General features: G+C 35.7%; 3 protein-coding genes across 10 annotated transcripts; 1 reads left to right on the top strand and 2 right to left on the bottom strand.

The window, feature by feature from the left end:
* The first annotated feature begins 2,935 nt into the window (after nt 1-2,935).
* LOC142529637 (auxin-responsive protein IAA26-like) lies at nt 2,936-5,765 on the top strand. Of its 2 annotated transcripts, none has more exons than XM_075635215.1 (6): nt 2,936-3,297; nt 3,427-3,910; nt 4,423-4,703; nt 4,873-5,023; nt 5,253-5,317; nt 5,396-5,765. In XM_075635215.1, the coding sequence occupies exons 2-6, from the start codon at nt 3,501-3,503 to the stop codon at nt 5,416-5,418; spliced, it is 930 nt and encodes a 309-aa protein (XP_075491330.1). In that variant the 5' UTR covers nt 2,936-3,297; nt 3,427-3,500; the 3' UTR covers nt 5,419-5,765. The 2 variants fall into 2 exon arrangements, with proteins under 2 accessions (XP_075491330.1, XP_075491329.1); XM_075635214.1 differs by having other exon boundaries at nt 2,938-3,297; nt 5,406-5,765.
* An 895-nt stretch (nt 5,766-6,660) lies between these two features.
* Nucleotides 6,661-13,081, bottom strand: LOC142529291 (nuclear poly(A) polymerase 4-like). 7 transcript variants are annotated; one of them, XR_012815873.1, is made up of 12 exons: nt 12,605-13,081; nt 12,323-12,510; nt 12,139-12,216; nt 11,294-11,401; nt 10,341-10,403; nt 10,099-10,260; nt 9,448-9,561; nt 9,295-9,357; nt 8,878-9,207; nt 8,620-8,784; nt 7,161-8,481; nt 6,661-7,060 (listed from the first exon to the last, which is right to left on the bottom strand). XR_012815873.1 is itself a non-coding variant. In XM_075634792.1 (12 exons), exons 1-12 carry the CDS (start codon nt 12,464-12,466, stop codon nt 7,033-7,035), a joined length of 2,394 nt encoding a protein of 797 aa, XP_075490907.1. In that variant the 5' UTR covers nt 12,467-13,081; the 3' UTR covers nt 6,661-7,032. The 7 variants fall into 7 exon arrangements, 2 of the variants coding, with proteins under 2 accessions (XP_075490907.1, XP_075490908.1); XR_012815874.1 differs by having other exon boundaries at nt 12,323-12,751; nt 12,927-13,081; XM_075634792.1 differs by having other exon boundaries at nt 7,161-7,237; nt 7,420-8,481; nt 12,323-13,081.
* A 1,556-nt stretch (nt 13,082-14,637) lies between these two features.
* LOC142529685 (pentatricopeptide repeat-containing protein At1g51965, mitochondrial) lies at nt 14,638-17,096 on the bottom strand. Its single transcript, XM_075635292.1, has 2 exons — nt 16,265-17,096; nt 14,638-15,843 (listed from the first exon to the last, which is right to left on the bottom strand). The coding sequence occupies exons 1-2, from the start codon at nt 16,988-16,990 to the stop codon at nt 14,638-14,640; spliced, it is 1,932 nt and encodes a 643-aa protein (XP_075491407.1). The 5' UTR covers nt 16,991-17,096.
* Between the last annotated feature and the right edge of the window lie 4,505 nt (nt 17,097-21,601).

The following is a 21,601-nucleotide window of genomic DNA, read 5'->3' as shown; positions in this document are numbered from 1 at the left end:
AAAAAATTTGTGGTACGAACAAAGAGCAGCCATTTTTCAGTCAACAAAATAACTTATTATTGAAGCCGTACTTTTAATTTCAAAGTGACACCCGCACGCGTGGGGATACATTTATTAATTCAATCCACGGATTTTCGGAGTTTTCAATAATTTGATTTGAAAATTAAAGAAAACGATGCTTTGTATATTAAAAGAAAAGAGAATATATAAAACTTCATAATATTTTATATATATATATATATATAATTTATCTAAATTAATTTCGGTTCAAATAATAAGCTTAATAAGTAGGAATATTTTAAATGTTTTTATGGTAATTAAATGTTATATATATATACATATTTTATTGGCTTCCAAAGGTGGAAATGTCAACAAGGATTTTCAAAAGAGTGAAAAACAAAAAACGATAAATGTAAAAAGAATAAGTCGTGTCTCATTATGAAGCGTTGGATGAGTTGATCTGGCGGAAATCCATGTAGTTTGACTTTTGACCGAGTTACGGAGTGTTCATATCTTTGTTGGGATATTTGGGAAAATGGTCGGCGAGACAAGCAAAGCAGGCGGAATACCCAACACTATCATATTATATTTAATACATTTTTGATTGGTTGGTTTGTTTGTTTTTCTCTCTCGATATAATAAATTTTTTAGTTTAATGCGGTTATTTTGAAAATTATTTCTGTAATGTCGGCCCCGTCACATCTGGCTCAATGGCATGTTTCTCTAATATGATAATGTGTCTCGAGTTTGAGACATTAACAATTTGTTGGAGATTGTTTTCTTAGGAGTTTAAAAATTTTTATTTTCACATTTAAATGTTTTTGAGGTGTTGTATGATTTAAACAATTCATAAAGTATTTTTAAATAGATTATCTTAATGTATATAACATCATCTCCAACTATTTCATAGTTTAAACGGAGACAACCCTTGTTACAAATTACTACGAACTGATCTTTCTCATTCTTCGTCCATTATCATAAACTGTATTTCTCGTATAGATTGCATTATAGATATACAAAGTTTGCGTTGGGAGTTGATTGCCAAAATTTCAGAAATCCGAGATATGGCGGCGACTGGACGACATCGTCGATGGTCAATAGCGGAGCAAAAAATATGGCTCTGTCCGAGCTAAAATTTTAAATTCTACAATCTTTTCGGGTATATATGAGCGTGGCTCCGCGTGGTGATGGTGATATGGTGGAACGTGGTCGGTCAAATCGTTTGGAGAAGGTGATTGACTTTTGTTAGGGGGAGAGATTAAAAAAAAATTGATAGATAAATTGTTTTGTGGTTTTTCATGTGTTAATTGTATTTATAAACATATACTTCAAATTCCATCAAGATTCTCCTCTTATCAACATACTGTTTTTTAATTATTCAAAACTCTCGTATATGTATTTTTCACTCTTAAAAATATCATGCATAATTAAATTAATATTAACTTTTGATAATATATATATATATATACACACACACACACACACCACACACACAAATATATATTTATGTTTTAAATTAAATAACTTTTATTTTATTACTCAATTAACTCCTTAATTTCGACTATCTCAACAGGAACACAGAATCATATGCGTGTGTGAACCTCAATGGTTTAGGGATACAACTAACCGTGAGTTCACAACTTCATGTGATTTAGAATAACATTTATTCTTATTCGAATTTGCCCTAATGAGCTCCAATCATATTTAACAACCCTTTCATAAAAAACGTCAGAACTCAAGTTTGATTGCATCTATCAAATCATGATAAGAGCATCTAGCAGCATTGTATCATAAATCATAATCCTCTAGGTATTACTAATAGTGCCTACAAAACATTAAGTTATGATTAGCGTACAGTACAGTCCATTCAACTCATATATCCTGATCGAATATACAACCATTGATACATTCAGAGTTGCAAATGAATTCGATAACATGTGTTGTATCTTTAACTAATAATAGCGGCATGATATGTGCAACTAAGAAAACACATTTCCCTGATGCACATATCTAGTTCTGGTCAAAGACTCCTTGCACTATTAACTCATCAAATCATATAAGATATCTTCACCCGAAGATGAACGGTGAATTCCCGACTACAGTGCATTAACTCTCTACATATTTTGAAACTACACCCAACCTCGTTACCTGATGACTTTCGATAGAGTCAGTAAACGAGTCAAATTGCATGCTAGTACGCAGAGCCTCCATGTAATCTAGGGTCTAAGGACTAATGATGTACCAACATAATCATATACTATTCCATTCGATAAGTAATAACTACTTGAAAAATCCGAGGGAGCATTGATCAGTGCATCGACAAATGTATGATACTAGTGTCAAATGACATTTATCCTTATTTTAGGCAGCTAAATCGACTACAAACTAATTTAGAATATGCAGTACACTTTTTAACGAATTTCATAATTTTATGTTGAGATGCACATCTCATTATATTTGTTGGATATTTAAATAATTTATATATATAGTTTGCATGTGTATATATTTTAATATAAAATAAATGTTATAATTAAATAAAATTATAAAATATTATTAAAATAAGATTATATTTAGGTAAGAGTTAATGAAAACTCAAACATATTGCTTGACACGTGTTCTAACATAATTGTCAATGTGTTTGTTAGCTTGTGAGGCTTTGTCAGGAGATCAGTAGACTTTTCTTCATAGTTGAAGTAGAAACATAGTTTTAGAAATGAACAAGAGCATACGATAAACTAACGACTAAATAAAATTTGCCTTAGATATATTTCATTTCAAGTACCTATGCCTTTTTTTCCACACATGCAAATGTTTATATGAATACAGACATGGGTTATGGTATATTAATTATGATATAAATAAATTTTACCCTAAATTAGCAAAGCAAGAGTAGAGAGGGACAGTGTTTGTGTATTAATGTGAGAGAGAAAGAGAGGGGGGTGGGAAGAGACAGGGACAAGCCACAGAATCCACCACGCTAACATAGGCGTGACAAAAGAATAAGCCTTAAGAAGCGAGATAACACAGCCCTCTCCATTTGCCTTTGTGCTTTTGCTTTGTTTATTAAGTTTGGGGTTTCTTTAGAAAGGGTTATGTATCTGCGATATATATTTCAGTCTTTCTTGTGAATAATCAATCATTCTTCTTTAAACTCAAGATTACTCTGTTTGAAGCCTTTGAAACTGTTGTGTAGCCCTTAGGGGGGTTCTTTTTGGGTTACCTAGTCCTTTTGATTCTGTGTAACGGATGTAAAAGTGTGGGCTTTCATGTGTGCGAGCTTTGGTTGAGCATTTCAAGGTTGGTTTTTTGTTTCTTATAGTCCCTTCTTTTCTTATCCTAGTAGTCTTAACTCTTAAGGTTCTTGTTAATCTTACATCTTGTATATTTGTTTTACTTAAAGTGTCCTTTTAATGTTTTTTCTTCCAGCAAAATTACTTTCTGGTTAAATACTCGCTTGTGGTGGAGAAGAGTTTCATTACTCAGTGTTTCTTGAAAAATATATGGAGGGGTTTTCTAAAAAAGATGTGGGTTGTCCTCAGCTACTGGATTTGATGGTTCCTAAAGGGAAGGAGTTGCTTGTGAAAAGTGCAGTAGAAACGAAACATGGACTTTCAGAGGAGAAAAAGCTGGAGTTAAGGCTTGGACCACCAAGTGGAGACTGGACCATCTCCAAAGGAAGAGACCATACGTGTTTGGATCAATTTGCAAATAACCCGTCTATTCAAAATCCAGTCTTGAAATCTCCATGGAACCATCAAAATATGGCTTCTTTTCTTCATCTTCAATCAGCTCCGCAAGACCCGGTTACTATCATGAAGGAATCCTCAAAGCCCTGTAGCATTAGAGCGGCGGTAGATTTGCAGTCTGCAGAAAAGAAGGCATTTTCACTGGCAAACAGTGCTCAGAAAAGGTGGCCAGCTTTGTTTCTTTCCTCTTTTACCATCGTTTTATTTCTCTCTTTGTATATAGAGAGGTTAAGATCAGCTTTACTTGTTGCAATATGCGTTTAGTGGATTTGGTTTTCTTTCCTGATGGTTCTCTCGTCTGTTTCTTATTTTTTTTCATTTGTTAATTGGAAAAATTGTTTTTAACGTGCCTTTTTCAGTAGTCTGGTACTTGAAAGATATTTGCATTCACTTCATATTAATAAAGACTATATATTATGCATATTCAAGATTTGACAATTTTATGGCGTGGTTACAACCTTTGATATTTCATTCAACTAATTTGAACCTGATTAGGAGATCTTTTGTTTTGCATACTTTCCGGATGGTGCTATTGTAATGATGGTAAATTTTCGGAAAATTCCCTCTAATTATACTAAATTATTGAGCCTGCTTGTTAATTTGTTGCATACTTCACCCCGTTTTACTTGGTAAGATTGTCTTATTTCATTCTGATATCAATTGATTTCAAATTTAGGACTGCTCCTGCTCCTGCTCCAGTGGTGGGATGGCCTCCTTTACGATCATTTCGAAAGAATCTCGTGAGTGGCAGTTCTTCCAAAACGGCTTCTGAGTCACCTACCGATGTCTCAACCAAACTTAGTAACCAGAAACAGATCAACAATTGCCCGAAAAGCCCGTTTGTGAAGGTCAACATGGATGGTATTCCCATTGGACGGAAAGTGGACCTTAAAGCATATGATAGTTATGAAAAGCTTGCCATAGCAGTCGATGAACTCTTTCGAGGTCTTCTGGCAGGTAATTCGCGTTGTCATTGATAATTGTGGGGGAGAAACCGGTGTTGTATTTGAAGCTACATCTCTGCTTAATTTACCCTATTACTTATTCTTGACTGTTTATGACATTTTAAATTAAATATGTGCTTTACTTAATTACGCAAATCTTAAAGACTGATTCACATTTGTAGTTCAAAGAGATACTTGCGCTGGTGGAATCAAGAATAAGGAAAACGAAGGGAAAGGGGCTATCGGAGGTTTATTGGATGGAAGTGGTGAATATACTCTTGTTTATGAAGATAATGAAGGCGACAGGATGCTCGTCGGTGATGTCCCTTGGCAGTAAGCATCTTACCTCCTTTGATCTGATGTCATTCTATATTTTTGATGTTCGAGCACTTGTTATGCTACTGAGTTCTATTGGTTTTGGCTTCTCTGCACCTAAATTCTATGCACTAAATAAACTGCTAGCGAAGACACAAACTTCATAAATCTTGAATCATGTTCGGCTTTCAATCTTCTTAAATCTTTTAATAATCTGATAGTAACATGATGTGTGTACATTTGGCAGCATGTTTGTATATACGGTGAAGAGACTGCGTGTCTTGAAAAGTTCCGAACTCCCTACTCTGTCGAGTGAGTTCCTCACACTTTCCATTGATCTTTGTGAATCTTTTTATTGGTAATAATCCTGGTTTATAAATTGATCTTTAGTTCTTTGCAGGTGTAGGAAATAAACAGTGTAAGATTGAAGCCGGTGCAACGGCGTAGGAACTCGGATAATACAGCACATAGTTTGTATGGAGGGACTGACTGTGTTGTGTTATTTATGGACTTTTGTATGTTAATTATATGGTTTAGCACAGAGGAAAGTAGTTATCTGGAGTTTGCTTTAACTCTCCGAAAGAGCTCAGTGAACTGTTTTTAAATTATTAGGTTTTCTTGATGCTGTATAAAAAAGGAACATGAAGTTGCATGTATAAATGCCAACGTTTCCTTGTTTGGAAAGACAACATGTTCTAGTCGACAGTGAGATATTCCAAGGGTTATGAATACATTACGTTAAATGTCAGTGTCCTTTCTTTATGATATGATATGTTGTCTTTATATTTTTCTTTCTGTTGTGTAATGAGAAATCCATCCTTCGAATAATTAAATTTTAATATAATTACTATTATTTATACTGTTAATTTCCCAAGATAACTAATTTTTGGTATGTATAATCCCAATATTATAATTTAGCCATCCACCTCTGTATTTTAGAAGTGCATATTTTTTGTTAGACGATCTCACGAATCTTTATCTGTGAGATGGATCAATTTTATCGATATTCACAATAAAAAATAATATTTTTAACATAAAAAAAATAATACTTTTTCATGGATGACACAAATAAGAAACTCGTCTCACAAAATACGATCCGTGAAATCGTCTCACAAAATACATTTGAAACCATATCACACAAATTTTTGCATTTTAGAGTTCTCTTTCAATTCTCTTTCCTTTTCAATTTTACAAATTTATAAATTGTATTTTAATATTTTTTTTTTTTAAAAACAACTGTTTATTTCTCCATTTTTTCTGTGGACAATATACATGTCACGAATCATGATGATGATGAGGAGAGAGAGTTAATTGTTTTCAAGTGTTTATTTATAAAATAAAATTAATAATATTTTTGTTCAACATTCACATACATAATTCTGAGTAATGTCGTTGCAACTAATGGTACATCATTTGATTTTATTTTTAAAAATCTATTAAAAACGCATAATTTAATTTGAGAATATAAAACTGTATGTCCCAAATAGTTTCAGTGAGTTAATGATAAAAGGGAAAGGTCATCAATTTAGATTATTTTGGTCAGAAATTGTGTGGCTGCACCATTTAACGCATTAACGGGGTATCGGTCCCATTTCTTTTCGGTTACTAATTCCACTAGATTGCTAACTTATATCTACAAGCTTTGCACATCAAAGTGACGAGAAATAAATAAACTGTAAAATGTAATCATAGTATTATACAAGTTTAAGTTTTGAGTGATAAAAAGATACATTAGGAACCTTTGTTCAAAATCTACGGACCAACATTTCTCATTTCTCAATAAACACAACCGGAGAGATTAATTAAGGTCAGTCTCATTAAAATCTTTCCAGAGCAGAGGATAGATACTTCCATGCCACAGCATGGTTTAGAAGCTTCAAATTATACACACAGATTTGCTGGCTGCTTAAGCTAGCCGACTTTGGCTCGCACAACCTTGCCTGGAAATAAAAGAGATGAAAGCCAGCATAGAACGCGACACTTACCTGAGCTGCCGGCTTTCAGTCGCATGAAGATAGGTCGCCGATTCAGGCAGTTGAAGTAAGACTTAGCCTGCTGCAAATATGGCAAAAGGGAACCAAGACGAAGCAGCTTAAAACAAATAAGATGATAATGATTATTAAGAGGTAAGAGCAAAGAAATTGTTTGGGCATGCCTCATCACATTCTTCCGAACCGGTTCTGGTACAACACCATCCCCAGATTTGAGCACCATTCCAAGCACGGTACCAGGCTTCACAAAAACAAAAAGCAATGGAAAACATTAAATAGTGTGGCGCGAACTATAAATAAGATATGTACTTCACAAAGCTGTAACCATCGCTCAGACCATGCTACAGGAAGTAATAAAGAAAATGAAAAGGTGTGCAACAGATGTAGTATAGAAACTGGGAAAAGTGAACTTAAATCCAAAACCTCCAACTCCTCCTGCACTCCACCCAAAACACAAGCACCAACTTCACGCCCATTATCAAAAACCAGTGGTTTATTATCCTCGTACGAAGCATCCATTGCAGGTCCATGATTATTGATCTCCGAGTTACAATCAATACTGCATGCAGAGTGAGAGGTACTGGAACTGGAACTGGAACTGGAAATGAAGGCATCCTCAGAATTTTCAGCAGAGAGCATCCCTTGGTTTGATTTTATCATACTTGCATCAACTTCTTCATCTTCATTCTTAGGTTGCTGCTGCTTCCCATTTAATCCAGAGCACGTCACCCTTGATGTTATTGGGGTATCTTCTGCAGACTCTCTCAGAGCACCAGTGCTTTTCAAAGTAATTTCAGGAGACATCAAATCTCCATTCTGAGAGCTAATTGAGTGTCTTTTCTTTCGATTATCCTCCAACTCGGACTCATTAACCTCTATCTTCTGTTTTAGGACTCTTTCAGCAAATCCAGACATGCAATATTCACGACCTTCATTTGATATCTCACCAAGCTGTTGCTGATTCAAGGGCCACTGTTTCAAGGTCCCAGAACTTTTTGTACAAATAAGTTCAGGAGACACCGACTCTCGATTATGCGGGCTAATCGGGCATCTTTTCTTTTGATTCTCATCTAACTCGGACTCATCAAACCCCCTTTTTCGTTTTAGAACTCCTTCAGCAGATCGAGACTGGCAAGATTCACCATCTTCAGATGAAACCTTACAAACCTGTTGCTGACTCATGGGCCTCATATGTCGGCTTCTTTTGTAGCCCTCTGCAAATACATAAGAGGGAATTTGCTTTCTACGAATATGAGAAACGTATATTTCCATTCCGGGTTTCCAGTACAAGTAAGAATTTATTTGATGCCTAAACTCGTCAACAGTCTTGCGAATATCAAACTGTTGACCTTCTTGAACCACCTCTTCTCCTTGCTTTCTTTGCAATCCCGTAAAAAAAGCGCAATGAGCACATGGCTTAGAAGAGTCCACATGATCATGTGGATAAGGATGACATTGTAATTTCCCAGAGGTGTCCCGCTCAATCTGCACATAAGTTAAAACCATAAGAGAAGAGGGCACCACCAAAGATTACCCATACAAGTCCTAATAAAAGAGCTAGTTAACTATAAAGTAATATCAATTCAATCAGTACAATAAAACAATATCCACAAGACAGATTACCATTAAAGTCAGCTGTCTCAGACGGGATTCTACCCAGCCCCTCCAAGCACGTAAGTCATCAAGATCAGCAGCCACAATATCAACCTGAAGGTAGTTCTTGTAGCTTTCAAAGAATAAAAATGGCTTGAATAAAGTATTCCATTGTGTTTTATTCAGCTCAATATCCTGTAATTGCCATCAATGGCAAATATTTAATCAGTAGTAATACTTGTAAAAAGCTGTTAAAAAAGACGACTAAACAGGCTGAACACTATCTACCTCACAAATTTTTTTACCAAACTGGAACTGTTCATTCATAACCCGGAGAGTACTAGCTGAAACATTATAACTAGAATTCATGCAAGGGTACGCAGGGGTTATAATAGGCATTAGATGATTTCGATCCCAATGATTCCTTCGAGGATCCCATACAGAAAATCCAAGTTCGTCATCATCAATTTCACACAGCATTACAGGATTTGGCCAACGCCACTGTGTATATACTCTGAAAAACCGAGAGACTAGCATACTGGGATTTGCCTTGGGGTAAAATTGACACAACCGAGCAACAAGTAGGGCCCAGTTTACACCACCGAGAAACCCCGTCACCTGAAAAACAAAGTTAAAACAAGTTATCCACAAAAAAACTAATGGATAGGTTAAATCGATAATAACAAAACCAAATAATCAACTCACATTTGAATAAACACCACGCCTCTTAGCCCAGAACTTTAGGCACCGCAGTGTAGTCCGGAAGTTCTAAAAAGTACAAGACACTGAGCATCACATAAGCCAATTATGAAACAACAGAACATATGCATAAACGGGCTGTCGTTATGCTAAAAGCACCTCAACATTTGGAACAAGCTTGAGAATTTGATCTGCTACACGGCAGCCGTTGAGACTCCGTACAGTGGGTTCGTCTATGTTTTGCAGTACAGATATATTTGAGATATCTAAATCCTGTAGGAGATTATTGTCAAGTAAGAAAATGTTGATTAACACATAAAATCTATTCTAAGTTGGACCAGTGAGCACGGCATGAAGTGAAGGACGTTCAAAGTCTATCAAAGCAATAGACATTTTATACAACAAAAACATGCACACCAAATAAGAAAAAAGCAGTCAAGTAATGATAATATTAAGGTTGTGCAGACATAATGCCGCTCCATGTGCACAACACCATTCCAACTAATTTTAGACGCCAATTCATTCTATTTCTATACCTTTAACTTTAATCATAAGAACAACTAGAAGTCATTTATGAACACTTGACATACTAATCAGTTGAAACAGAGCAAAACTTCCTTAACAGACCTGGGGATAAAAATTGTGGGGAGGTGATTAGAGTGTACCAAACCCAGTAATTAAATAATGTTTAGGAAAAAGATAAACACGAGTGAGGGGTCGGAGAGAAGATTGTATCGATAGTAAATAACAACATAGACAAGAAAAGAAACTGAAACAAGGTCGGGGGTGCTAATTTCTGAAAACAGTTACCTCTGGAACAACCAAGAGAGAAATACTTGCATAGAGAAGATCAATCGATATTCCATCAAACTTGAACTTCATAACCGGGACGTGAGCATCAGGTACTGGTTGGAGTTCAGTAACCTCTTCCATGTCAGCTAAAATGTTATGGAGAACGTAAAAGAAATCCTCCTGGGAAGCCAACAATCCATCAGTAGAGGTTTAAACCACATTGACCAGGTCCAGAATAGAAAGTGTGAGTAAAAGAGTACCTCACGAGTAACATAGGATGGCCCAACACACAAAGTATCAATATCAGCTCCAGGGCCATGCACCTGCAAAAAAAAATATACGCCAAAAATAAGTTAAAACAGACTAAAAGCTTCACAAAGAAAAAGGAAAACACGAAAAAGGCTAAAAACAACTTATCATTAACTAAAAGCTTCACAAAGAAAAAGGAGAACATGAAAAGAGAGAGAGAACTGTAGGTAAAAAATAAAAAACAAAAATTGACAAGAAAGCAGAACTCCGAAAACTGAAAAAATGTAAAAAACAATTAAAAAGCTAAGAAATGTGTACAAGGAGAAGGAAAAATAAACCACAAGTATAAATACAAGTCAGACATACGATAAACATTGTTGCAGGAAGTGGTGTCCACACTAGTCTTCAAGTAAAGGTATGGTCCAAGTTGAAATAGAGTATTCTTACGATAAAACAGCTGTCCTATTCATAACATGAGAAGCATCTTCCAGCAAGGCATAACCCGCTGTATTCAATAAACAAAGAGCGGCAAACATGCACAAGAATTCAACAAACACCATCTTCCAACCCTAAAACACTCACAAAGCCTCTTAAACAACCATCACATAACATTGGTGAAAACAGGGCACGAAGGTACCCTTAATCCTTCCGGAAAAAATTAATAACAATGAAACTATTCAGTTATCATATGTTCTATTGAATCGGTGTTGGAAGAAATCTTCTCTCAAAATCAATGCACACACATTTTAAATTTCAAACTGGAAAAAAAATCTGCAAATTTAACAAAAAATTAAAATAATTCAACCCTTATATGATTGTGTGTGTTCGATAAATGTGCATACTATGGGAGCATTTCTTGACATGAATGCAGCCACAACAAAAACCTCGTATCAGATGAAAATTAAAGTTCAATTTACCCCAAAATCGATGAATAGAATGAAAATAGGTAAATAAAACTCCTCACCCCAAGTCTGTAAGAACCAAAAGTAAAAATTAAAGCATTGGCATCTTCCACCATTTGATCCGTGTATCCTCTCAAGCGAGTAAGTTCTTTCACCCAATCTTTCACAATCTGTGTGAGAATAAAGAGCAGAAGAGTATCAGTTTGACAAAAGAATACAAGAGTATTAGAGAAAACTATCGAAAGATTAAGTTACTGTCAAGCTTGCGAGAAGACATGTCTCTGTCATCACTAATATATGCATTTACAAAAACAGAATGCCAGGTGCATTCCATAATTCTGTAACAAAACACACAAATAGATAGCATCATGGCAACCTTAAAAAGTCATATCCAAGATCCTATATTCAAAATCTATTATTGTCTCAATTGATGATTTAGTGGATATATAATTGTAGACATCATGGATTCAATCAACGGCAAAATCAATGGTGCAAACAAGAAAAGATCTTTGTATGATAGTCTTTGTAGCTAATCAACGCCTTGACATAAGCCACATTAGCTGAATGTGAAATGGATCAGGAAGGAATTAGTGGGGGTCCGAAATGAATTAGACCATTTGAACTTTGAAGATATTAACTAGCAGCCAAAAATATCTCATATCAAATAAGTGAATTGTATGTATAAAAATTATGAGCCTCAGTCATAACAACAGACACCCTTACATATTTCAGCTCATCATGTGTAATTTTATTTGCTATGACTTATCATAAGAGTAGTCAAATCAGTACACATCAGCGTAAGCTACCCAATTTCGCTGACTACAAAATATCCTCTCACCACAAGAGTGAAGTCTATCTGCTCAGTATTAGGATTTAGGACAAATAAATAAAAACGACTTCTGGATACCTGTTTAAGCCGACACAGAACAATTTCCCTCTTGGAAGCTTCTTCTGCACTCTCAAACAGTCCTGAATCTACCAAAAACTGAAGTCCAAATAAAGAGAAAATTCACAGAAAATTACAGGAAAACAAACAGCTACTTTAGGTTTGGAATAAAAGATTGTGGCAACTGCATCATCATATGTCCGACCTTCTCCAACCCCGTGTTTCTCTGAACATCAGCTTCGATCGGTCCCGCGAGAGACAAAGGTCTCGTCACTCCCCATTGTTTAGGCGGCTGCTTTTGCTCCAGTAACGCAGACGGTGAACCGTTTAAACCATCTGATCCAACCATATCACTAAACTCTAACTAAGCCTAACCCTCAACCTTATATAAACCTATAAGTGAAGAAAAGAAAGACATAAAAAAGAAAACACTAATGCATGGAGATTGAAGACTGAAACCTAATAAGGGAAACAAAATCCAAGTCACCACTATATTCTGCGACGACAAAAACAGAACACTTGGCTCCAAATTTAGCCGCTTAAGAGAGTTAAAACTCAGTTCACGCCGAAAAAAAGAACGACCGCGGAGGCAACAACTCAACCCGGAGCAAGAGAATTCAGAGTAGTCGATCGCCTACGAAATAAGGGGGGGAAACCATGAAATTCGAGATATCGAACCCTTCAAACCGGAAAATCAAGCAATTAAAAAATCTAGATCTCATGACACATTCAACCCGAAAGCTGTAATTTCAAAATCGGCCGAATGCGAAACCAAGAGCAGAAACCCTAAACAATATAACAAATTAAACCTAAAAGAGAAAGCAGGACACTGAATCGAAAGATCGACAAAACCCTAGTATTCTCCAATCCGGACACCGCGAAAGAGAGAGATTGAGGAGAAATTGGGGGACGTTTGACGGTTGTTCAAAGGATACGGAAGAATGTGATAATTTTGTGTGTATATACATATATGTGTGTATTATATTTACTACTATATATTTTGAAATTAATTAATAAACTGAGAATTAGAAGCACGTAAGGATTATCTGAATCTTATCCAAGTTTTAAATCTGTTCTTAATCTAAAATTATGGCAAAACACCATGGATTTTTTTTTAAAAAAATTTATTCGTGTAGCGATAATGGGTTTTTGTTTTTTAGTATATCATTTAGTTAAATTTTTAATATACTGTTGTATCATGTTCTATGTACATATGAAATAACAATCATCTATTGAATATATAATTTGGATATATTTCATCTTATTTAATATTTGATTGTGAAAGTCATTGATAAATACGAAAATAAACATAATGGATATATATCATATAAAAATTATATATACACACGAGTTATTTATTATTCATAATTATTATTTTTTGTATAGTTGCATTACGGAAATGGATATTAAAATTATATATACACATAATGTCTAAACATAATTATTAATTTTTTTGTAAATATCTCCATTTGGATCAATATGATGTACATAATTTTTTTTTTTGGAAAGTAATCAATATGAAGTATTTTAATAAGATGTATAAAGATCATCAATAAATTTATTTTATAACCTTTTAGAAAAATTATTTTACCCGAAATAACTGAACTTTTCGGTTTGTTTAAATATATAATTTTGTATTTCCACTAAATTTATTTGTATTAATAAAAAAGCATACAACCATATAGCATTAATATGCCAATAATATCAAAGTAATAAAACTTATTATCTCAACCGAATCATTTGATTTGAATACAAGAATATCAAAGTAATAAGACGACGTAAGTATTAGAAAATAAGAGTTGATATTTACGCTTTATTTTGTGTTATCTATGCTCCATTTTATATATAAAATCAGCTGTCAAATTTATTCATAAATAAGTACAAATAACAAAAATAAAAAAATAAAATGTAAATGTGAACTCTTAAATTTTGTCATGAATGATTGGAAATTCATTATTTAGTCGACCTCATGACTTACTAATCATTATTTTATATAGGTTGTTGTGAAAAATAAGAGGGAACCTGAAATTCGGACAATCGCCGGGAACAAGAAGTCAAAATTAGTTCACCAGTTTTCACATATATTTTGTAACACTTTTGTGTGTATACATACTATAATTATAATAACTTTGTAACATAATAAAAAGTCCAGTAAAAAAATTATATTCGTAAGCTCCTAAAATATTCTGTAAAATTACAATATTTTACAGGTCATTTGGCATTGATAAATGCAATAATGCTCATCAAACGATAGAGCAAACCTGACCATCCTGATGCTCTACAGAAATAAACAATAATCTCAATCTTGAATCTGCCCTTATGCTACGTTAACAAAGTAATGAGATCGAATTTCACCCAAATATGCCGGAGTTATTGGGTTCCAGAATATCTACAAAGATGAATCAAGAAATAAATCCAGATAATGAAGCTGCCTGCACAGGGAGTGCTCCCCAGCAGTTTTCTTTTGAATATCTTGCACTGAATGTCAGATGCATTCATCACCTTAATGGGCTAACAACATCACCTTAATGGGCTAACAACCCAACCGGTGATCGGATTCTGTTTTCGAATTCTACGTATTCTATGTGAACCACTCTGCAATCTTTCAAGAATAGCATATGTGATCGAATCTGGAGTCAGGCCCTGTTCCTTGATCTTTGCATACAAATCAACTGCTTCCGCTGTTCTCCCGCTCTTTTCAAGGCAATCGAGTAAGATATTGTAGGTCACAATATTTGGGCAACAACCTTCAGCAAGCATTTTGTTCAACAGGCTATATGCCATCTCAACTTTATCAGACTTACCAAAACATTCTATTAATGTACTGTACGTGACTACATCAGGATTCAATCCCCTTTCGTGCATTTCTTTGAATCTCATGTGGGCTTCATCAAGATCACCATTCTTTCCGAGGCAATTAATTAAAGAATTGTAGGTGACGAGATCAGGCTTGTAATCACTGTTCTCAAGATCTTCAAATATGCTAATTGCTTCGTCGACTTTTCCATACCTACCAAAGCTAGAAATCAGGATGTTGTAAGTGAAAATGTCAGGTGTTGGTCCATTTTGCTTCATCTTCTCATATAGATCAAGAAGATGAGATATCTGCTTCGATTTCCCAAGGGCAGAGAAGACAGTGTTGTACATGAAGGTATCTGTGGTTATTCCCTTTTCATGAGTCCTGTGTAACAAATCCATAGCCTCGGTCACTTTTCCGGCACTGCATAAGCTTTCCAACATAGAAAGATAGGCATCCCTATCGCCCTTATCATGGAAACGCCACATATTACAAAATAACCTATGTGCTTCATTTGCGTGGCCTAGCTTGCTTAGTGTTCTCACAAGGTAGGCATAGATTGACTTATTCATGTACTTATTCGATACCTCCACAACCTCATCCAGTCTACCAAGCTTCCCTTCTGCAGCCAGAACATTGAGAACGAGACTGTATGTAAACTCATTAGGCCGGCAATTGTTCTCCACCATCTTGGAGAAGAGAATCAAAGTTTTGTCAACCATTCGGCCCTTGACTAGTGCCTCGATAATGGTATTATAACTCATGGAATTGGGTTTACAACCCTTGGACAGCATTTCATCAAATAAAGCTAATGCCTCATTCGCCTTCCCCAACTTACCAATAGTCCTCACTAGAATGGTATAGGTATACCCATCAGGTTCACAATGCTTCCGTTTCATGTCTTCAAACACCTTGAAAGCCTGCTCAACCTGGCAAGATTCTGCAGCGCATCAGACTATTAGCTTGAAGATAGCTAAAACCCAACACCATAAAAGATCACATTTCACACAAAAAGTAAAACTATCAAACAATGTACCATAATTACCTCGAAAACAAATACATTAAGACATTTAGTAAGGCTTATATCCTCATTAGTTCGATGCAAGATGGGGTTTTCAAACCTATAGCATATCCTCATTAGCTCGAAGCAAAATTGGGTTTTTAAACCTATAGCATATCAAAGAATACTATAATCTTGTAAGTAATTAATATAATCATATGCCAAATAGCTTTATTTGCTTCTTATCTTCCAGAACTCAAGAGCGTAAAAATCCAAACTTGAGCTATTAATCCTGACCATGAAACTGAAAACTACATAAAAAAGAAGAAAAGTGAGCAATTAAATCTAACCTTTTCTTCTATGGCTAGGGCATGAAGAAGCATGTTGTAGCTAAAAATATCCAATTTCCATCCTTTCCTCCGCATTTCCGTGTAAACCTCAATGGCTTTACCCAAATTATTACCCCTCAAATAAGCCTGCAGCAGGCACTTGTATGTATAACTCGTAAACTTCAAGTCCCATTTCGTCACCATATCCAAGCATTTCTCCACTCCATCCGCACCATCAAAAGCACCGATCAATATATTGACTGTGGAGATATTTCCAGGTTTCCCCGTCTTCCCCATCAGCTCTAAGATTTCTTTTAATTTATCAATCCTGTCGGGAAGAGATGAATTTGACAGAATCAACAAAATTCGATTGAAAGTGAAAGCATCGTGTCGAAAGTTGGAGATCTTGGAGGAGCAGAAGTGGAAGAATTCCAGGGCCAGGGTCGGGGATTTGAGAGATTTGAGTATTTCGGAAGCTTCGGAGGGTGTCAATGGAATGCTGAGGGTTTGCAGGAATTCGGAGAGATCTAGAAAGGGGTCGGGTGAAGACGCAGCAGATTTTGACTGGAGAATCTGAGCGACCTTGCAGATGAGGTCACGGCGGGGGAGGAGGTGGCCGCGAACATCGGAGAGCGGAGTGGTGGGGACGGAGACTTCGACGGCGGAAAAGCGACCGTCGCTGGTTGATTTGACGACTTTCCCGATGTACTTGGTGGCGTAATTGCGGCGGAAGAGAGTCGTGGCCATGGGGATAGCTCCCTAGTTGAAGTTACTTACTCATCAATGTCTGGAAATATTTAATATTTAATAGAAATCAATATATGGGAGTAGAAATTCCTTGAGCTGTTCTCTCTAACGTTTCTGCATTCAAAATCATCCCTCAAAAATTAACTTCTCCTACACTTTACAGGGAAGAAGAAGATGGGGTCAAGCCAAAATTATAATTTATTTTGTTTTAAAAATAAATATACGCCCAAACCAAACATAATTAACTGATTTTTTAAAAATATTTAACCAAATTCCCACTGTTAATTTTTTTAAAAAATATTTTTAATTATTGTCAGTTCTCATATGGTTTTATTGTTTACAAGTATTGGATGACCTTGCATGCTGCAGACATATTTTTCTACTTCGTCATGTATTCTTCCAAATGTATGTTTTATCGAATATCAGTCTCATTCTATCCTTGCTCAGTATTTTCTTCATGATCAGGCTAAACAGCAGGATGAAAGTATTTTTTGGAATCTTTTTCACATGTGTTGATGTCTTTTTATGGCAAATTGGAACCACAGCTGAGACCCGTTTGAGCATTGAGACTAGAAAATGTTCTGTTCAATATCGGTTTAATTTTAGCAGTGTTGTGCTTGTAAATAATCGTTCCATTTCTCTGATCACCGTCCATGCATCTTTCTTAAACACGATGGCTCGCATCAAATGTAAAACATTTTCCATTCTACATGCTCACATTTCTCGATTCACGATCTGTAGTGCCCAAATTCAGTACACGTATAACCCTATGATAGGATCGATTGACGTGTCAAGAGTGTTTAGAAGGGGGGTTGAATAAACACTCTCAATTAATATTGGTCTTATCGAATTTTTGAGTTCAGTTTGGTGACAATCTGATTCTCGAATCTTGTTGGTCAATATCAATAAGTTAAACTGAGGTAGTTGCGGAAGGTAACTTGAAACGTCTCGCTCATTTTCAAAATTCTACTAGACATTTTTTTTTTAATTGAATAAAAGCTTCGCAATCTCGAAATAACATTTAAAAATGATCTTAAATATTTGACAATAAAAATAACGCAGTTTTAAAATTTCTAAACTACTCCAAAATCAAACGAAAGCGTAAACGTGTAAAAATCGTAATATCATCAACATATAAAAATGTGCAACTCCTCTCAAAAAACGTGAATCAATATGCGGAAGAATAATGGTCCTCGGGTCGTGTCACCGCGCATCCCGCCTGCCTACTCAGTCTTCGGCACCTCCGGTCCCCTGATCAAAATGCTCACCTGCACCACACACGCCTAGTGAGTCTAAAGACTCAACACACCTGTACCAGTAATAACAAGTACATATACGTAGCACACAGCAGTGAAAAATAGCATAATCAAAATACATTTCATGAGCTTAAAAACATGAACATAAGCGTGTCGTGTAAAATCGTAACGTGTCAAAACATGTCTCATCATGTTATCATATCGTATGCGTAACTGTGACCTGTCAAAACATGGTAATAGCATGTATCATCGTATCAGCATATACGTGTTAAAATCTTAATTTGAATTCCGTTCATTAGCTGTGACTTTCGTATCATCATGTCATCATGTCAGTCGATGGATCCATCTACGTGTAACCGCGGTACCCGGCGGCGGGGGGCATCAGCGACACTCTCACCCGTCAACTGAGCCCGAGCCTATCATGTCATCATATCATGTCAATGGGAATACGATCGTCGGGCTCCCTCTGGGGCCTTCTCCCGTAAACGGACTTCCTCTGGGGCCTTTTCCCTCACGATATCTCCAATCATATCATCGTGTCATCGTGTTAGTCACAACTAAATCACTTCTTTCAAAACGTGTCATCATATTCATCACTTAATAAAAGCATGCATATACGTAATTTTTCTTCTAAACCAAGCATGCACCGTATTTATCATAATTGCGTAAAACTTTTAAACATGATGCATAAACATTTAAAATATCATAAATTTGTGGTCAGAGCGCTGTCAGGACTAAAATCTCACCCCGGGTGCAAAATGACCATTTTGCCCCTGGAAACCCAAAAATTATCGTTTAACCCCTGGACCTCTAAAATTTACCCGAAGCTTATCAAACTCCTTAAAATGTCACAAAACATTTTTAAAAGCATTCCTAGACGTAAACTCAAGCCCATAATACACCTAACCGATTCATTTTAAAACTTGGATCGGGGTCTCGGTTTTAACCCGAATCGCCTCGAAACTTAATCAAATTTTTCCCAAATTCTTCCCATATCTTAAAAAACACTAAAAAGTCCCTAATACTATAATACCGCCCCAAAAATCTTCGGCTGAAAATCCCACAAGAGCCAAAACTCTCGGCCCCCTATCCTATATTCACTTTGCAACACGACCCCCAATCCCATAACCTTTCAGTCCCCTCCAATCTCCCCACCTGTCCAACATTTTAATCTCATTCTTAAGGCTCTAAGAGACCTCCTAAACCAAGCTTAGCCGAAACATAAAGCTGCCGAGCAACCCAACGTAGAAATGATCGCTTACACCATGGGAACCGAAGACCCTATTCCCTTGGCTCGCAAGTTTCGATCCTAGCAACCCGATGGAACCAACCATTAACCAAGCTCAAGTAGACCACCCTCAGATCCCTCTAGAGCCACAAGAGTCACAACCACGGCTCCATACAACCCATAGCCACCCACACGATCGCTGGCACGCCCGAAGCTCGGCCGAAACGAAATCACCTAGAACCCGACGTCTACCTGCTCTCATACTCGACTCTAGCAACAAGTTCCTTAAACCGAGACATGGTTCAACCCTCTAGCATCAGCAACCCACAGCCCCTTGCACAGAAATATATGAAACGTGAACAACCATCACAATAATGCAATAATTTCATGGAAAATCGAAAGGTTCTTCATGTACTAGGATAGATCAAAACTTTTTATGCATAAATACAACCACCAGCATATAAAACATGTGTGATGCGTAAATAAGTGATACAATGCGTGCCTTAGGTAGTTGATGAACGAAACGAGACCAAGGGGACACCGGGGAAACTTTTCTTTGCAAGAATGGTGAAGAAATCCACTCCTTTCAGCTGCTAGGGGTGAAGCCGAGGGGAGGGGTTCTGAAAACGATGGTGTCGGCTGGTGGAAACATTAGGTTTAGGTTAAAGTGTGTTTAGGTGGTTAATTATATAGTAAACTAATGGATAATGGGCCCTAATTATGTAATTAAAAGTTTAGAAAAATAATTAAGTCCTATAAGATTAAAAGTAAGCCCATAAAAAACCAAACGCACTCCCAAAAAATATTTCGTGATGAAAATATTTTGAAAATATTAGCCGAACCATTAAAAAGTCCCCCGACTCGATAAAATTTGCGTACCGTTAAAAATTAAAATCCTGCGGGTAAAAATTCCCATTTTCGAAAAATACACTTAAAAATGCTTTAAGTTAATTTATAAAAATAAATCGTATAATAAAATAATTTTCCTGAAAATTCTCCGGTCTCCGATCCTCGTTCGAGCGTGAAATGCATCTAAAAACCCTAATGCGTGAACTTTAAAAATTTCATGAATTAAATCGTATCATGTATGAATTATGCATAAAATGCATAAAAATAATTAAAAACAGTTTAATAAAATGAACAAGCATTTAATGCTTTAAAATAATTTAATAACTTGCATGCATGTGGTTCACATGGACCTTCAGATTTTCGGGACGTTACAATCTAACCCCCTTGAATTGAATTTCGTTCCCGAAATTCGCTTATCCTAGATAATAAAAAAATTTATACTTAGTTTTAGTATCCCAATAGTCCACGCTTCCGCTGCGCTACTCTGATAAAATAAGTGTTGAGTTGTCCTTACGTCTCCTCAATCCTAATTAAATTGCTTACCAAAATTCTCGTCTACGAATCGTAACTTAAAACAACATATGGTGATTTAGTTCTATTGTACTATGGCTTCGAATTTTGATTTATCTCGCAATTCCTCATAATAGAGATGAGTATACAAACTTGTCGCACCTTACTTTTCTCATACTATGCCCATAATGTTCATCAACCTATTATATTAGCATTTATGCATTTCAACTCAAGAAACCTTAGCACCCAAAATTTACTGATCGATTTCTATCCTTGGTAATACACTTAAATGTTAAACCTTACATCAACCACATAATAATATTAGCCTAAAATCCTTGAATCGAATCTTTATCTTACGACACCAAATTTACAAACTTAATTATTTACAATTACATTCCAAATATTAAATTGTCGCAAATCTTAAATTTCGAGTAGTGTTAATTCATAAAACCCAAAATATGCAATATCGATCTTCTACCTTAATAATAAAATCATTCTAGTATCAATTACATGCTTAAAATATTTCTTTCCCAATTATAATATAGTTGAGGCCTAAGACCCTTGAACTTTCCTCCTTGAAACAATTGTCGCATCCTTACGTATCCTCAATGCTTAATTAATACCAGCGTAAAAATTTAATAATTTATTTCATGTTAATGTTGGACTAACTCTAATAAATCAACTTCACTTATAACCCATAGAATTCTAGAATTTTCATATCAAGATTTTAGGTTTCTCAGTCGATAAAAATCTTAATATTCATTCATT

The sequence above is a fragment of the Primulina tabacum genome, chromosome 16, assembly GCF_025594145.1.
Source record: "Primulina tabacum isolate GXHZ01 chromosome 16, ASM2559414v2, whole genome shotgun sequence".
Taxonomy (NCBI): Eukaryota; Viridiplantae; Streptophyta; class Magnoliopsida; order Lamiales; family Gesneriaceae; genus Primulina; species Primulina tabacum.
The sequence above is the reverse complement of the archived record's forward strand: the minus strand, read 5'-3'. Positions and strand labels throughout refer to the sequence as shown.

What these genes read in the sequence shown, in the direction of transcription:
- LOC142529291 (XM_075634792.1), bottom strand. Translation starts at nt 12,466, where the DNA reads ATGGTTGGATCAGATGGTTTAAACGGTTCACCGTCTGCGTTACTGGAG. An exon ending in CATCCTATGTTACTCGTGAG is followed by an intron (nt 10,261 to 10,340) that starts GTACTCTTTTAC and finishes TTGGCTTCCCAG; the next exon opens with GAGGATTTCTTTTACGTTCT. An exon ending in TGAGACAGCTGACTTTAATG is followed by an intron (nt 8,482 to 8,619) that starts GTAATCTGTCTT and finishes ACTTATGTGCAG; the next exon opens with ATTGAGCGGGACACCTCTGG.
- LOC142529637 (XM_075635214.1), top strand. Translation starts at nt 3,501, where the DNA reads ATGGAGGGGTTTTCTAAAAAAGATGTGGGTTGTCCTCAGCTACTGGAT. An exon ending in CTTTCGAGGTCTTCTGGCAG is followed by an intron (nt 4,704 to 4,872) that starts GTAATTCGCGTT and finishes TCACATTTGTAG; the next exon opens with TTCAAAGAGATACTTGCGCT. An exon ending in GTCGGTGATGTCCCTTGGCA is followed by an intron (nt 5,024 to 5,252) that starts GTAAGCATCTTA and finishes TACATTTGGCAG; the next exon opens with CATGTTTGTATATACGGTGA.
- LOC142529685 (XM_075635292.1), bottom strand. Translation starts at nt 16,990, where the DNA reads ATGGCCACGACTCTCTTCCGCCGCAATTACGCCACCAAGTACATCGGG. An exon ending in CCCTAGCCATAGAAGAAAAG is followed by an intron (nt 15,844 to 16,264) that starts GTTAGATTTAAT and finishes GAATCTTGCCAG; the next exon opens with GTTGAGCAGGCTTTCAAGGT.